Raw genomic sequence first — 15,854 nt, 5'->3', positions numbered from 1 at the left:
TGGAAGGTATGGTACGGAAATGCATTGGAGGGCACAAGAAGGGAAGGAAAATAATGGAAAGGGAAGGGGAAAGAATGGATGGGATGGAACAGGAAGGGAAGGAAAAGGATGGGAAGGGATGGGAAGGGAAGGGAAGAGGAGGGAAGGGAAGGGAGGGGAGGAAGCGAAAAAGAGGAAGGAAGGGATGGGACGGAAATGCATAGGATGGAACAAGAAGGGAAGGAAAATAATGGAAAGGGAAGGGGAAAGAATGGACGGGATGGAACAGGAAGGGAAGGAAAAGGATGGGAAGGGATGGGAAGGGAAGGGAAGAGGAGGGAAGAGAAGGGGGGAGAAGAAGCGAAAAAGAGAAAGGAAGGGATGGGACGGAAATGCATAGGATGGAACAAGAAGGGAAGGAAAATAATGGAAAGGGAAGGGGAAAGAATGGATGGGATGGAACAGGAAGGGAAGGAAAAGGATGGGAAGGGAGGGGAAGGGACAAGAACTACACTTCTCAACTCTTGTCGTCTTCCAAGCTTGGACAGAAGACTTGGGGAGACTTAATCTTGTTTGTTCCTAGTTAACGGTTCTTAGCAAGTTGTGTGGAAGCGCGGGGCGAGACAGACAGACGGACAGACGAAGACACAGACGAACAGACAGATAGATAGATACACAGACAAACACACACAGTTGAAAAAATAAAAAAATAAAAACAGATATAGACAAAGACAAAAGGAAGACGAAAACGTACAAGAAGAGTAAGAACAAGAAGAGGAGGAGGAGGAAAAGAAGAGGAAGAGGAAGAATAGCAATTACATGGAAAAATAGGCATAGTACTGAAACAAAGACTGACAGAGACATTGACGGAGAGAGGAAATGCATGGAGGAGGAGGAGGAGGAGGAGGAGGAGGAGGAGCAAGAAGAAGAAGGGGAAAGAGAAACAGACAAAGAAGCAGAACCAGGAAGAGAAGAAAGAGAAGCAGGAGAAACAAAACAAAAAAATAAAAAGATGAGGAGTAGGAGAAGGAGGAAGAGAAGGAGGAAAAGGTATACGAAGCAGACGCAGAAGAAGAGGAAGGAGAATAAGAAGAAGGAAATTAAGAAGGAGGAAATAAGAAGCAATAGAAGGAGGAAGAGGAGCAAGAAGATAGAGAAGAGACAGAAGAAGGATGAGCAGGAAGCAGGAAGAAGCGGAAAGCAGGAGAAACAAGAAGAAGAGGAGGAGGAGGAAGAGGAGAAGAAAAAGATAAAGAACCAAGATGAACCGGGTGTGGACATGATGAAATACGAGGGCGGGGAAGAGTTGTGACGAGGCGGCGGGACTCGGCCAGAAGAAGAAGGAGAGTGGGAGGAGGAGGCAGGAAGGAGAGAGAGAGAGAGAGAGAGAGAAGACGGATGGATGGCAGACGAAGGAAGGGACGAACTGAGGAGGAAAGAGTGAAGCCCGCCGTGATGTATGCTTTCAAGAGGAAGAGAGAGAGAGAGAGAGAGAGAGAGAGAGAGAGAGAGAGAGAGAGAGAGAGAGAGAGAGAGAGAGAGAGAGAGAGAGAGAGATGGAAGGAAGAAAGGGGAAGGAAGGAAGAAGGGGAAAAGAAAAAGAGAAAGAGGAAGAGGAAAAGAGGGAGGAATGGGGAAGGAGTGAGAGAGAAGAAGAGGGGGGAAGGAAAGGAAGAGGAGGAAGAAAAGATAATAAAGAAGAAAAGGAAGAAAGAGAGAGATAAGGGAAGGAGATGAAGAGAAAAAGGAGAGTGGATGAAAAAAAAAATCATTAATGAGTTTTAGTAAGAGAGAGAAGGAGAAGAAGGAAGGAGAAAGAGAAGGAGAGAATAAAGAAGAGCTTGTGAGGCTTTATGAGGTATTATGCTTGTAAAGAGGATCAAAAGAGAGACAGAGACAGAGAGAGAGGAAGACGAAAAGATGAAGGGGAAGGAAGAGAGAGGAGGAGGAAGGGAGGAAGACTAAACGAGAGACAAAGAGGAAAAAGAAAGGAAGAAACATTGGAGGAAGGGAGAAGAGGAAAGGAGGAAGACTTAAAGGAGGAAGAGGAGGAGGAGGAGGAGATTTCAGAGCGAGGATGTAAGGGGTTTAAGAGGAGGTAACAGTACACAGAATAGCGTCTACGGTAGTGTAAGAGGAAAGAGGAAAGAGGAAAGGAGGAAAGGAAAAGAAAGAGGAAGGTGATGAGGGAGAGAAAGGGGAAGAGGAATGAAGAGAAAGAAAAAAGAGGAAAGGAGGAAAAGAAAAGAAAGAGGAAGGTCATGAGGGAGAGGAAGAGGAAGGAAGAGGAAGAAAAAGAGGAGGGAAAAGAGGAAGAGAAAGAAGACGAAAGAAAAAAAAAAAACAAAAAATAGAAAGGAAAAAAACGAAGTGAAGGAAGGAGAAAGCAGTGATGAGAGAGAGAGAGAGAGAGAGAGAGAGAGAGAGAGAGAGAGAGAGAGAGAGAGAGAGAGAGAGAGAGAGAGAGAGAGAGAGAGAGAGAGAGAGAGAGAGAGAGAGAGAGAGAGAGAAGCTGTGTGCGAAAGTGCGTAGAAACTCTTGAATACAACATGAAAGCGTGTGTGCGTCCGTGTGTCTGCATGTGTGTGTGTGTGTGTGTGTGCGTGTGTGTGTGTGTGTGTGTGTGTGTGTACGTACTCTGTGAGCTTGGTGTGCGCCTGGTCCACGTCAACAGTCACGCCGGGCGGAGGTTCCTTCAGGAGTGACATGAGCTCCTTCTGTAGTCGCTTCTGCAGGAGAGGGAGAGAGAGAGAGACAAGGTTATTAGTAAGAGGAAGAGGAAGGTGAAGATGGGAAAGTGAGGTGAGGTGATGAAGATGAAGAGGATGAGAGGGTGTTTGGGTCTGGGAGGAGGAGGAGGAGGAGGAGGAGATTTCAGAGAGAGGAAGACGAAGAGATGAAGGCGAAGGAAGAAGGAGGGAGAGGAAGGGAGGAAGACTGAACGAGAGACAAAGAGGAAAAAAGAAAGGAAGAAAGATTGGAGGAAGGGAGAGGAGGAAAGAAGGAAGACTTAAGCTCACTAACAAGTTCTAGTAGGAGAAGGAGGAGGAGGAGGAGGAGGAGATTTCAGGGCGAGGATGTGAGGGATTTGAGGAGAAGGCAAGAGTACACAAAATAGCGTCTCTGGAGGAAAGAGGAAGAGGAAGGAAGAGGAAATGGAACGAAAAGAAAGAAAAAGAGGAAGGAAAAGAAGAAAAGAAAGGTCTAAGAGTACACAAAATAGCGTCTCTGGAGGAAAGAGGAAGAGGAGGGAAGAGGAAGGGAAGGATGGAAAACGAGGAGGAAGAGGAAGAGGAAAGGGAACGAAAAGAGAGAGAAAGAGGAAGGAAAAGAAGAGAAGAAAGGTCGAAGGGGTTGTGTGTGTGTGAGTGAATATGAGTGAGTGAGTGAGTTGATTGATTTGTTAGACAGTGAGTGAGTAAGTTAGTGAGTGAGTGAATGAGTGAGTGAGTGAGTTAATGAGTGAGTTGTTTGATTGGTTAGACAGTTAGTGAATGAGTAAGTGGGTGAGTAAGTGAGTGAGTAAGTGAGTTGATTGATTGGTTAGTGAGTGAGTGAGTGAGTAAGTTAGAGAGTGAGTTGTTAGATTGGTTAGACAGTTAGTGAATGAGTAAGTGGGTGAGTAAGTTATTGAGTGAGTTGTTTGAATGGTTAGACAGTGAGTGAGTGAGTGAGTAAGTGAGTAAGAGTGAGTAAGAGAATGATTGCCAGTTATCTATTCTTTATTTGCTTATTTAATTTGATCTACTTCCTCACTTAATTTTTTTCCTTTTTTTTTTTTTTGCGTGTATAGAAAATCGAAACCATGTCGGAATTTGAAGTTTTGAATATTTTAGCGTGTGATTTTTAGCTAACACACACACTCTCTCTCTCTCTCTCTCTCTCTCTCTCTCTCTCTCTCTCTCAAAGTATGTCAAGGTCAACGAGGGTGAGCTTATTTTCACACACACACACACACACACACACACACACACACACACACACACACACACACTCGCACACACAAATATGCACACACATGTCCCTTCAGTGCCACATTCTGGGTAGTGTTAATTTTCTTCTTCTCTCTCTCTCTCGTGGGATCAGAACCCATTCAGCCTGGGATTAGTTACGTTGATCCTCTCCTTGTGTAAGAAACGAAAGAGAGAGAGAGAGAGAGAGAGAGAGAGAGAGAGAGAGAGAGAGAGAGAGAGAGAGAGAGAGAGAGAGAGAGAGAGAGAGAGAGAGAGAGAGACAGGAATGGCGATGCTCGATTCTTTATTATCTGGGACGAACATCTTAATCCTCCGTTGACGAGAGGATCAAGTGCTCTCTGTGATACGTGTTAAGGAATCCACGACCCTACATCAACGCGCCATCTCCCGCCCTGACGCATTCGGAGCCAGAGACGGACTTTATTTTTTCTCTGACGTTTTCGGCCTTCTCAAAACTATTCCCAAGGTTACAAAGGATCAAGTGCTCTCTGTGATACGCGTTAAAGAATTCACGACCCTACATCAACGCGCCATCTCCCGCCCTGACGCATTCGGAGCCAGAGACGGGCTTTATTTTTCCTCTGACGCATTCGGCCTTCTCAAAACTATTTCCCAATGTCACAAAGGATCAAGTGCTCTCTGTGATACGCGTTAAAGAATTCACGACCCTACATCAACGCGCCATCTCCCGCCCTGACGCACTCGGAGCCAGAGACGGACTTTATTTTTTCTCTGACGCTCTCGGTTCTCACGACAACTTTCCCCAAGGTCACAAAGGAGGTCAGTCGTGTTTCCCATGAGTGTTTCTTCACGTTCATGGTACAGCAGAAGCCTCGTCAAACTATCACTAGGCGGCTCATAACGCTACCCATGGGAATACTAACACAACAACCTCTACGAAAGCCTTATCAAATGTGGGTGTGTGAGTCCATAAGTGTTTGAGTCGCTTTCTTAGGTGTGTTTTTTTTAATGATTTTGAGAGGATTTTATTGGTTAGTTTATTTGCTTGTATTAAGTAACTGCAGCTCAAGAGAAACAAAATAAAATAAATGAAAGCAAAAATTATATGAAGTAGAAAAAGAGGAACATTTTTTTATATTACCGAAAAAAAAAACATAATAATCTCTTCTGTAGAATATTTTGTAGCAACTGTAACTAATGTCAGAGAGAGAGAGAGAGAGAGAGAGAGAGAGAGAGAGAGAGAGAGAGAGAGGTATATAATGGGGCGGCGTTCTTCTAGGCGGAGGCAAGACAGGTTTAAGACGTGTCAGGGCCGGGAAGGGAACACGCGGCCCCATAACACTCTCATCCCTTGTTATGACACACTGGACGGGCGGGGAGGGGCGGGAGGGAGAGAGGGGAGGAAGAGGAAGAGGTGAGGGAGGGAGAGGTGATGCTGAGAGGGAGAGGTAAGGGAGGGAGAGGAGGACGTGAGAAGGGAGATTAAGACGATGCTGTGAGAGGGAGATGGAGGTAAGGGAAGGTAAGGTGAGGAGAGGAAGTGAGGGAGAGGAGAGGGAGAGGTGAGGGAGGGAGAGGGAGGACGTGAGAAGGGAGATTAAGAGGATGCTGTGAGAGGGAGATGGAGGTAAGGGAAGGTAAGGTGAGGAGAGGAAGTAAGGGAGAAGGAGAGAGGATGCTGTGAGGGAGAGGAGAGGGAAGAAGGGAGAGTAGGACGTGAGAAGGGAGATTAAGAGGATGCTGTGAGAGGGAGATAGAGGTAAGGGAAGGGAAGGTGAGGAGAGGAAGGGGAAGAGGAAGGGAGAGGAAGATGACAGAAGGGAGATATTAAGAGGATACTGGGAGGAGATGGAGATGAGGGAGAGAGGAAAGGGAGATGAAGTGGAGGTGATGCTGAGGGTGGGAGATGAGGAGGTAGAAAGAGAAGAGGGAGATGGTGAAGATGATGCTGAACTAAGAGAAAAGGAGGGAGAGGAAGAGAGAAGATAAAGAGGATGCTGTATGGGAGAAGAAGATTAATAAGAAGAAAGGAAGAGAAGAAAGAGAGAGGAAGAAGATGGGAGGAGGAGAGGAGAAGGAGAAGACTAAGAGGATACTGAAGAGAGAGAGGGAGAGTAAAAGGAAGGGAGAGAAGAGATGAGAGGGAGAGTAAGAGGAAGGGAGAGAACGGAGATAAGAAGGAGATTAAACCGGGTAAGGAAGGGGAACGAAGCAGAAGGGAGAGGAAGGGAGGGAAAGGGGAGAGGAAGGGAGGGGAGGGAGAGTAAGAGGATGGGAGAGAAAGGAGATAAGAGGGAGATTAAACCAGGTAAGGAAGGGGAACGAAGCAGAAGGGAGAGGAAGGGAGGGGAGGGAGATAACCGGGTACAAATCACAGGAGGGGAGGAAAGGAGGGAAGGGAGGGGAGGAGAGGAGATGAGGGGAGATTATGAGAGATGAGGAGGAGGAGGGAGATGAAAGATTGGGATTAACAAAGAGAGAGAGAGAGAGAGAGAGAGAGAGAGAGAGAGAGAGAGAGAGAGAGAGAGAGAGAGAGAGAGAGAGAGAGAGAGAGAGAGAGAGAGAGAGAGAGAGAGAGAGAGAGAGAGAGGAGAAGAAGAGAGAAGAGAGAAGAGAAGGAAGGAAAGAATAAGAGGAGAGAAGGAGAGAAGGAAAGTGAAGGCAGTGAAATCGGAGGAATCAGTAAGGAGAGAGAGAGAGAGAGAGAGAGAGAGAGAGAGAGAGAGAGAGAGAGAGAGAGAGAGAGAGAGAGAGAGAGAGAGAGTGGAGGTAACCTGGAAATTGGAGGTGTGCGAATGGAAATGAAACGAGCGTGTTGGGAGGAGGAGGAGGAGGAGGAGGAGGAGGAGGAGGAGGAGGAGAAGGAGGAGGAGGAGGAAGAGGAATAAGAATAATAAGGAGATGAAGGAAAAGAAGAAGAAGAAGAAGAAGAAGAAGAAGAAAACGAAGAAAGAAAGAAAGAAAGAAAAGAAGAAGAAGGAGGAGTAGGAGGAGGAGGAAGAAGAGAAGAAGATGAAAGGAAACCAAAACAGGTGCAAGAAAAGAGGAAGGAGAGGAAGAGAAGGAGGAGGAGAGAGAGAGCGGAAGAGAGGAAGGAAACCGGAGGAGCAAGGAGGAGGAGGGAGGGAGGAGGGAGGGAGGAGGGAGGAAGAGGACGGAGTACGTAAGGGAGGAAAGGAAATCCGGGAGAGTCGAGGAGGAGGAGGAGGAGGAGGAGGAGGAGGAGGAGGAGGAGGAGGAGGAGGAGGAGGAGGAGGAGGAGGAAGTGTGAATTATCGAGAAACAAGAAACGGAGGAGATGAGAGAGAGAGAGAGAGAGAGAGAGAGAGAGAGAGAGAGAGAGAGAGAGAGAGAGAGAGAGAGAGAGAGAGAGAGAGAGAGAGAGAGAGAGAGAGAGAGAGAGAGAGAGAGAGAGAGAGAGCAAATGACAGGGATAACAATATAGGTAAACTGAGGCTCAAGGGAAGGGAAGGGAAAGGAAAGGAAGGGAAGGGAAAGGAAGGGAAAGAGAGAAGGGAAAGGAAGGGAAGGGAAAAGAAAAACAGGAAAAGGAAAGGAAATTAATTGATGGGAAGGGAAGGGAAACAAAGGGAAGGGAATGGAAAGGAAGGGAGAGGAAGGGAAAGGAAGGGAAGGAAGGGAAAGAGAGGAGAAGGGAAAGGAAGGGAAGGGAAAAGAAAAAGAGGAAAAGGAAAGGAAATGAATTGATGGGAAAGGAGGGGAAAGAAAGGGAAGGGAAGGGAAGGGAAGGGAAGGGAAGGGAAGGGAAGGGAAAGGAAGGGAAAGAGAGGAGAAGGGAAAGGAAGGAAAGGGAAAAGAAAAAAAGGAAAAGGAAATGAAATTAATTGATGGGAAGGGAAGGGAAAGAAAGGGAAGAGAAGGGAGATTGGAAGGAAGGGAGAGAATACGGCAGGGAGAGAGAGAGGAAGAAAGAAGAGAAAGAGGAGGGAGGGATGAAGGATGGAAGAGGAAGGAATAAAAAAAGATTAAAAGGGAGGAGAAAGTGGAGATGGAAGAAAGAGAAGGAGAGAAAAGGAGAGAGGGAGGGAGGGAAAGGAAGGGAGGGAGGAGGGTGACTGAGGGAAAGAGAGAGAGAGGGAGAGAGGGAGGGAGGGAAAGAGAGGGAGGGATGAGGGTGACTGAGGGAAAGTAGAGATGAAAGGGAGGGAGGGAGGGAGGTAAACTTATCTATACCGTGGTAAACTTGTCTCCCTCAAGATTTACATTAACGCCCAGGGAAGGGATTTATCAAAGCGGGCAGCTCTTCCTCCCCTTCCGTTTCCATTCCTTTCACTCCCCAAGCTCTCCCTCTCCCTTCTTTTCCCATGGTCTCTCATTCCCTTCTCCCCCTTCCCTTTATTTTCCAAGCTCTTTCTCACTCCCCAAACTCTCCCTCTCCGTGTCTTTGTTCCCCTTACTCCCCAAGTTTTCCTTTCCCTTTCTTTTCCTCTACCTTCCCAATCTCTCTTTCCCACTTTCTTCCTCTAACTCATTAACAAGCTTTCCAACCTTTCCCAAGCTCTCCTCCCCAATTTCTCTCCAACCTCTCTCCCTCCCCTTTTCTTCCCCTCTCCCTCTCCCTCTCCGCCTCCTCCCTCCGCATGACATGATGCTCTCGAGAAAACGTGAGGAAAACATGTTTGTCACGCGAGGATGAACGTGGAAATCTGCGTATTTGTGGCAGAGGACGTGATGCGAGGGGGGGAGGGGGGAAGAGAGAGAGAGAGAGAGAGAGAGAGAGAGAGAGAGAGAGAGAGAGAGAGAGAGAGAGAGAGAGAGAGAGAGAGAGAGAGAGAGAGAGAGAGAGAGAGAGAGAGAGAGAGAGAGAGAGACACACATACATTAATACATACAGGCAGACAGACAGACAGACAAACCAACAGGCTAAATCACACACACACACACACACACACACACACACACACACACCTGGACAAACAGATACAAAAATACATATATATGATTCTATTTATTTGCCTTACTCCCTCGCATTCTCTTTCTATTTGTCGAACGTTGCCCAAACAAACGTTCGTGAGCGCAACGTTTAAGCGGAGATTGGAGAATAAACAAACGAGGCGGGAGGGAGAGAGGGAAAGAGAGGGGGAGCGAGTCACGTTTGGCGAATATTGAATGACAGGAATTTGAGGAAGGTAACGCGTGAGTCCTAAAAAGGTGAGTCCAAATACGTGTCACACAGGTAAATGAGTCAACTAGGTGTGAGGGGCAGGTGTGAAGGGTAATTAAGCATGAACACCAGGTAAATGAGGCAATTAATCGAGTCAGACATCCAAATTTGCGGAACAGGAAATGAGCACAACTTAATATACGGGAGATTATTAAGACAAAAAGGTGATATAATTAACAGGTGTGCCAGGCAGGTGTGAGGGAGCCAATTAAGGGCGCCAGGTAAATGAGGCAATAAATCAAGGTAGACCATCAAATTTGCATAGAAAGAAACAGGTAACACTTCAAGAAACGGAGAGATGTATAAAAAAAGATAATATTGAACAAACTACCAGGTGTGTCAGGCAGGTGAGAGGGATAATTAAGTAAGACGTCCAGGTATATGAGGCAATGAAGCGAGTTATATAGACCATCACACCTACACCTTAGAAGACGGATAATACTAAACAAAAAACGGAGAGAGGAAAACATTACAGGTGAGATTGAACTACCAGGTGCTTTACAGGTCAGTGAGAGCAATTAACCACGGAAATCAGGTAAGTCGAGTTAATTAGACCATCACACCTGCACGTTAGAAGACGGATAATATCAAACAACAACGGAGAGAGGAAAACATTACAGGTGAGATTGAACTACCAGGTGCTTTACAGGTAAATGAGAGCAATTAACCGCGGAAATCAGGTAAGTCGAGTTAAGTAGACCATCACACCTACACGTTAGAAGACGGATAATATTAAACAAAAAACAGAAAGAGGAAAACATTACAGGTGAGATTGAACTACCAGGTGCTTTACAGGTAAGTGAGAGCAATTAACCGCGGAAATCAGGTGAATCGAGTTAATTAGACCATCACACCTGCACGTTAGAAGACGGATAATATTAAACAAAAAACAGAAAGAGGAAAACATTACAGGTGAGATTGAAATACCAGGTGCGTCATACAGGTCAGTGAGAGTAATTAACCGCGGAAATCAGGTAAGCCGGTGAGTAAATGGAGTTCATCAAATTTGCATGAATGGTTATAGACAAAACTACAACACAGGTGAATAGAAAAGACAAAAAAAGTGAAAGGACAACAAGGTGAGTATTACAGGTAAGGTGAGGAAGCCAAGGTTAATGAGGGAGCAAGTCGAGTAAGTAATCAAATTTGCATAGAAGAAAACGTAGAGTAAAACCAAACAAAAAAAGAATTACCAGGTGAGTTTAAAAATTTGCATAGAAGAATAAAAGTAGAGGAAATAAAGAGCAGAATAGAGTAGAAATGGGGTAAGGAAAAGAGAAAGAGAGAGGAGGAGTAGAAAATGGGAAAAGAAAGAGAAGCTAGGAGAGAGAGTAGAAATAGAAGAAGAAATAAAGAGAAAGAAAAAGAGAGAGAGAGAGAGAGAGAGAGAGAGAGAGAGAGAGAGAGAGAGAGAGAGAGAGAGAGAGAGAGAGAGAGAGAGAGAGAGAGAGAGAGAGAGAGAGATAGAGAGAGAGAGAGAGAGAGAGAGAGAGAAGGAGTAGAAAAAGAAAGAAAAGAAAGAGAATTGCTAGGAGAGAGAGTAGAAATAGAAGAAGAAATAAAGAGAAAGAGAGAGAGGAGTAGAAAAAAGGAAAAGAAAGAGAATTGCTAGGAGAGTAGAAATAGAAGAAGAAATAAAGAGAAAGAAAGAGAGAGAGAGAGAGAAGGAGTAGAAAAGGGAAAATAAAGAGAATTGCTAGGAGAGAGTAGAATACAGTAGAAAAAAAAAGGAAGAGAGAGAAAGAGTAGAAAAAGGAAAAGAAAGAGAGTTACCAGGTGAGAGAGTAGAAATAGAAGAAGAAATAAAGAGAAAGAAAGAGAGAGAGAAGGCGTAGAAAAAAGGAAAAGAAAGAGAATTGCTAGGGGAGAGAGAGTAGAATAGAGTAGAAAAAAAGAGAAAGAGAGAGAGAGAAGGAGTAGAAAAAGGAAAAATAAAGAGAATTGACAGTTGAAATGAAGTCTATAGAAAAAGAGAAGGTAGAAAAAAAAGATAAAAGAAATTGCCAGGTGAGGAAGTAGAAATAGAAGAAAAAAAAGCGAAAGAAAGAGAGAGAGAAAGAGTAGAAAAAAAAGAAAAAATGAAAAAGAAAACCACCATGTGAGAATCAATCTGAGGCCGAACACGCGTATGACATTAACTAACTTGATTAAAAAAATAAAAGTTCGCCAAGTCAACATCACAGAACATCATAACTTCATCAGACGTTTCCCTAGACAATACTACGACAAGTTAGGATCTGGAAACTTTACCAAATCACTCCGGGGAAAATTCTATCACGACTTTTTTTTTCCCTACTGAGGCCGAACACACGTATTACAACATTTACGAACTTTAAAAACTATCTGAAGGGTCAATTTTCAGGAGGTTAAATGCTTCAAAATCGCTCAATCTGATAAAACAAGATACGATTAGGACTTCTTTAAACCACTCCTCTGCAATATACCACAATGATTGTTTCCTCATTTTAAGGCAAAACACACGTAGTACAACATTTTACAAACTCAAAATCTTTCGAAATCGTTGAATCTGATAAAGCAAGATACGATTAGGACTTTTTTAAATCACACCTCTGCAATATACCACAATGATTTTTTTTCCCATTTTAAGGCAAAACACACGTAGTATAACATTTTACAAACTCAAAATCTTTCGAAGTCGTTGAATCTGATAAAGCAAGTTACAATTAGGACTTCTTTCAACCACCCCTCTGCAATATACCACTATGATTTTTTTCCCATTTTAAGGCAAAACACACGTAGTACAACATTTTACAAACTCAAAATCTTTCGAAATCGTTGAATCTGATAAAAACAAGTTACAATTAGGACTTGATCAAACCACCCCTCTGCAATATACCACTATGATTTTTTTCCTATATTAAGGCAAAACACACGTAGTACAACATTTTACAAACTCAAAATCTTTCGAAATCGTTCAATCTGATAAAGCAAGTTACAATTAGGACTTCTTTCAACCACCCCTCTGCAATATACCACAATGATTTTTTTCCCATTTTAAGGCAAAACACACGTACTACAACATTTACTAACTCACAATCCACAACTAGGGTCATAAAACTACTCCTGGAAATGCCCAAAACCTCCTACGAAAGCCTTGTCAAATATGTGTTTCTTTATATTCATGGTACAGAGGAAGGGTCAAACTACCACCAGAGTCATAAAACTACTTCTGGAAATGCCCAAAAACTCTTACGAGAGCCTTGTCAAATATGTGTTTCTTTAGGTTCATGGTACAGAGGAAGGGTCAAACTACCACCAGGGTCATAAAACTACTTCTGGAAATGCCCAAAAACTCCTAGGAAAGTCTTGTCAAATATGTGTTTCTTTAGGGTCATGGTACAGAGGAAGGGTCAAACTACCACCAGGGTCATAAAACTACTTCTGGAAATGCCCAAAAACTCCTAGGAAAGCCTTGTCAAATATGTGTTTCTTTAGGGTCATGGTACAGCCCTCCACCAAACCACTAGGGCACAAAACACCACATCTTTCTATTCAACCTGACGCCAAACACACTCACACACCATTAAACGGGGATGTCACGAGCGAGGAAAGAAGAAAAAGACGAGCGAAGCAGAGAAGTAACGCTGCTCTCTCTCTTTCTCTCCTTTAACTCCAATCCCGTTACCTTCTCCTCCTCCTCCTTCAACTCTTTCCCTTCCCTTGCCTGACTTCCTTCCCTTATCCTTCTCATCTCATTCATATCAAAAGAGAAGGACGAAAAAGAAGAGCGCGCAGCGGGGATGTATAACGTTGCTCTTGTGTCGGCGTCTCCCTCTCTCCTTTAACCTCAATCCCGCTACTTTCTGCTCGCTGCGTCCCATTGTGCTCCAGCGGCTCGCCTAATTGATGTCGCTCCTTCCTTGCTTAACAGTATCCGCTACGAACACACGCACGCACCGACTGACTGACTGTGTGTGCCTTCCTTCCTTCCTTTACGCAGAGAAGAAGGGAACGAGAGAAAAGGGAGAAGTTGGAAGCGGGGGATAGAAGGGATTTGGAAGGATAGAATTGAATAGAAGGAAAGAAAGGATAATGATGAAGAGAGATGTGTGTGCCTTCCTTCCCTCCTTCCTTCCTTCCTTCCTACGCAGAGAAGAGGGAAAAGAGAGGGAGAAAGGAAGATGCTACACAAGGGATAAGAGAGAAGAAGAGGGAGACGAGGGAAGAGGATGAGCTGGTCGTTGGATTAAGGAGGATAAAGAGGGATGGATAAGGGAAAGGAGAGACAGGATAATGGAAGAGGGGATGAGAGGGATTAAGGGATGCTGGGAGAGGAAAAAGAAAGGGATATAGAGAGAGATAGGAAAAGAAAAGGAGAGAGAAAAGGGAAAAGGAAGAACTGGAACAGGGGAAAGAAAGGGATATAGAGAGAGATAGAAAAAGAAAAGGAAAGAAAAGAAGGAAAAGGAAGAACTGGAACAGGGGAAAGAAAGGGATATAAAGAGAGATAGAAAAAGAAAAGGAGAGAGAAAGGAAAAAGGAAGAAGTTGGAACAGGGGAAAGAAAGGGATATAGAGAGAGACAGGAAAAGAAAAGGAGAGAAAAGAAGGAAAAGGAAGAGCTGGAACAGAGGCAAGAAAGGGATATAGAAAGGGATGGAAAATAAAGGAGTAGAGGAAAGGAAAAGATGCTGGAAGAAGAGGGAAAAAGAGGGGAAAACAGAGAGGGGTGGAGAAGGAAGGAAAGGCAGAGAAAATAAGTGACTGGATGTTAGAAGAGGGAAAAGAAAGGGAAATAAGGAAAGGAAACTGGAAGAAAGGAAAAAGAAAGGGACACAGAAGGAGGTGAAACACAGGGAAAGAAGGGAAACTAAAAAAAAAAAAGGCTTCTGGAAATTTGAAAAGAAAAGGAAAAATACACGGATATAGAAATGAAAAAAAAGGAAAACAGGAAAAAGGAAAAAGATGCTGATGAAGAGGAAGGAAAAAGAAGACGCAGAGAAAGATGGAAAGAGGAAAGGATAAATGAGACACCAAATGACTAGAGACGAAATATTGGAAAGATATGAAGAAAGATTGACGATAAATGAGAATGAGAGAGAGAGAGAGAGAGAGAGAGAGAGAGAGAGAGAGAGAGAGAGAGAGAGAGAGAGAGAGAGAGAGAGAGAGAGAGAGAGAGAGAGAGAGAGAGAGAGAGAGAGAGAGAGAGAGAGAGAGAGAGAGAAAAGGAGGAGGGATGGCGGGAGGGAGATGGAGGAAGAATATAAAGTCGAGAAATGGAGAGAAAGAGAAGAAAAGAGAGAAAAAGGAAGATATTTAGAATGGAAGATGAATGGATGAAGAAGAAGAAGGAGAAGAGAGACAAGGAATAGAAGACAGGGAGAGGAGAAAGATGACGAAAGGAAGGAAGGAAGAAGAGAAGAAGGAGATGAAGAAGAACTGAGTAAATGAGAAGAAAGAAAGGAAGAGGAGAAAGAAAGATGAGGGGGAAAGATGACGAAAAGAGGAAAGGAAGAAGAAGAGAAGAAAGGGAATAATAAGAAGAGCAGAGTAAAAGAGAATAACGAAAAGGAGATGAAGGAGAAAGATGAGGAAGATGGAGAGAAGGAAAAAAACAGGAGGAGAGAGAGAGAGAAAGGAGAAACAAGGAGGAGCAAGAAAGAAAGAAAGAACTCAAGCGAAGAGGAATAAGGAAAAAGAGAAATAAAAAGGGAAATACAAGAAAAGGAAGATAAAATGAATAAAAAACAGGAAATAGAAAAAAAAACAAAAAAGAAAAAAAAACACCAATAAGGAAAAAAAAAAGAGAAAGAGAAAGACCAAAAAAAAAAAGGAGAGACATTCAGGAAGGAAGGAAGGAGGAGAGGAAGGAGGAAGGAGGAAGGCAGGAAGGAGGTAACGGGAGGAAAATTTCTCCTCCATTCTCTCCAGCAGAGGAAACCCGGGCGGCCAAAGTCTTCCTTGTTATGGTTACGACAGGAGGAGGAGGAGGAGGAGGAGGAGGAGGAGGAGGAGGTGGAGGAGGAGGAGGAGAAATGAGGTGGAAATCTAAGGACAGGGAATAAGGAAGGAAGTGGAGAGTAGAGAATAAATGAAAGTAGAGGAGGAGGAAGAGGAGGAGGAGGAGGAGGAAGAAGGGGAGAAAATGAAGTTATAATCGGATGAACCTGTGAGGAGAAAATAGGAAAAGAAGAGAAATAAAATGAAATAAAAAAGAAAAAGTAAAAAAATGAAGAAAATATGAAATTGAAGGAACGAAAATGAGAAGGAAAAGGAAGAAAAAAAGAAGAAAAGGAAGACAGTGAGGAGAAGAAAAGACGAAGGAGGAAGAAGAAAGTAAAAAAAGGGAAGGAAAGGGAGGAGAAAGGGAGGAAGGGGAAAGGAAAGTGGAGAGAAGGAGAGAAAAAAATATGGAAGAGGAGAGAAGAGAAGAGAGAAAGAAAAATGAAAGCTTGAAAAAGACGAAGAAGAGGAAAAGGAGAGGAAAAAGGAAAGAAACCGAAGGAGAAGGAAAAGGAAGGAAAGGAAGGCAGAGGAGAGAAAAAAAAGTGAAGAATTAAGAGCGAATAAAAAAACGTTAGCAAAAGAAAGAAAAAAAGATAGAAAGACAGAGAGAAGGAGAGAGAAAAAAAGTTAAAAGGTCAAAGGAAAAAAATCTCTCCAGCTCACCAAATCGATACAGGATCCAATGACACTTGAGACTCGACGCTTCGGATTTATGGGATCGAATCGTCTATCCTCCTTAACCTCTATAAATTACGAGGAGGAGGAGGAGGAGGAGGAGGGGGAGGAGGA

The 15,854-nt window shown here is 43.8% G+C and overlaps 1 protein-coding gene across 2 annotated transcripts in view; it reads right to left on the bottom strand.

Annotated features, from left to right (window-relative positions):
- Positions 1-15,854, bottom strand: part of LOC127005237 (ubiquitin-conjugating enzyme E2 W-like) — a 93,824-nt gene that overhangs the window by 18,884 nt on the left and 59,086 nt on the right. For both annotated transcript variants that reach the window (XM_050874098.1, XM_050874036.1), the window contains exon 2: positions 2,617-2,708. In XM_050874098.1, coding sequence (XP_050730055.1) covers positions 2,617-2,708 — 92 coding nt within the window. The remainder of the gene's footprint in view (positions 1-2,616; positions 2,709-15,854) is intronic.

The sequence above is a fragment of the Eriocheir sinensis genome, chromosome 1, assembly GCF_024679095.1.
Source record: "Eriocheir sinensis breed Jianghai 21 chromosome 1, ASM2467909v1, whole genome shotgun sequence".
Classification (NCBI taxonomy): Eukaryota; Metazoa; Arthropoda; class Malacostraca; order Decapoda; family Varunidae; genus Eriocheir; species Eriocheir sinensis.
The sequence above is the reverse complement of the archived record's forward strand: the minus strand, read 5'-3'. Positions and strand labels throughout refer to the sequence as shown.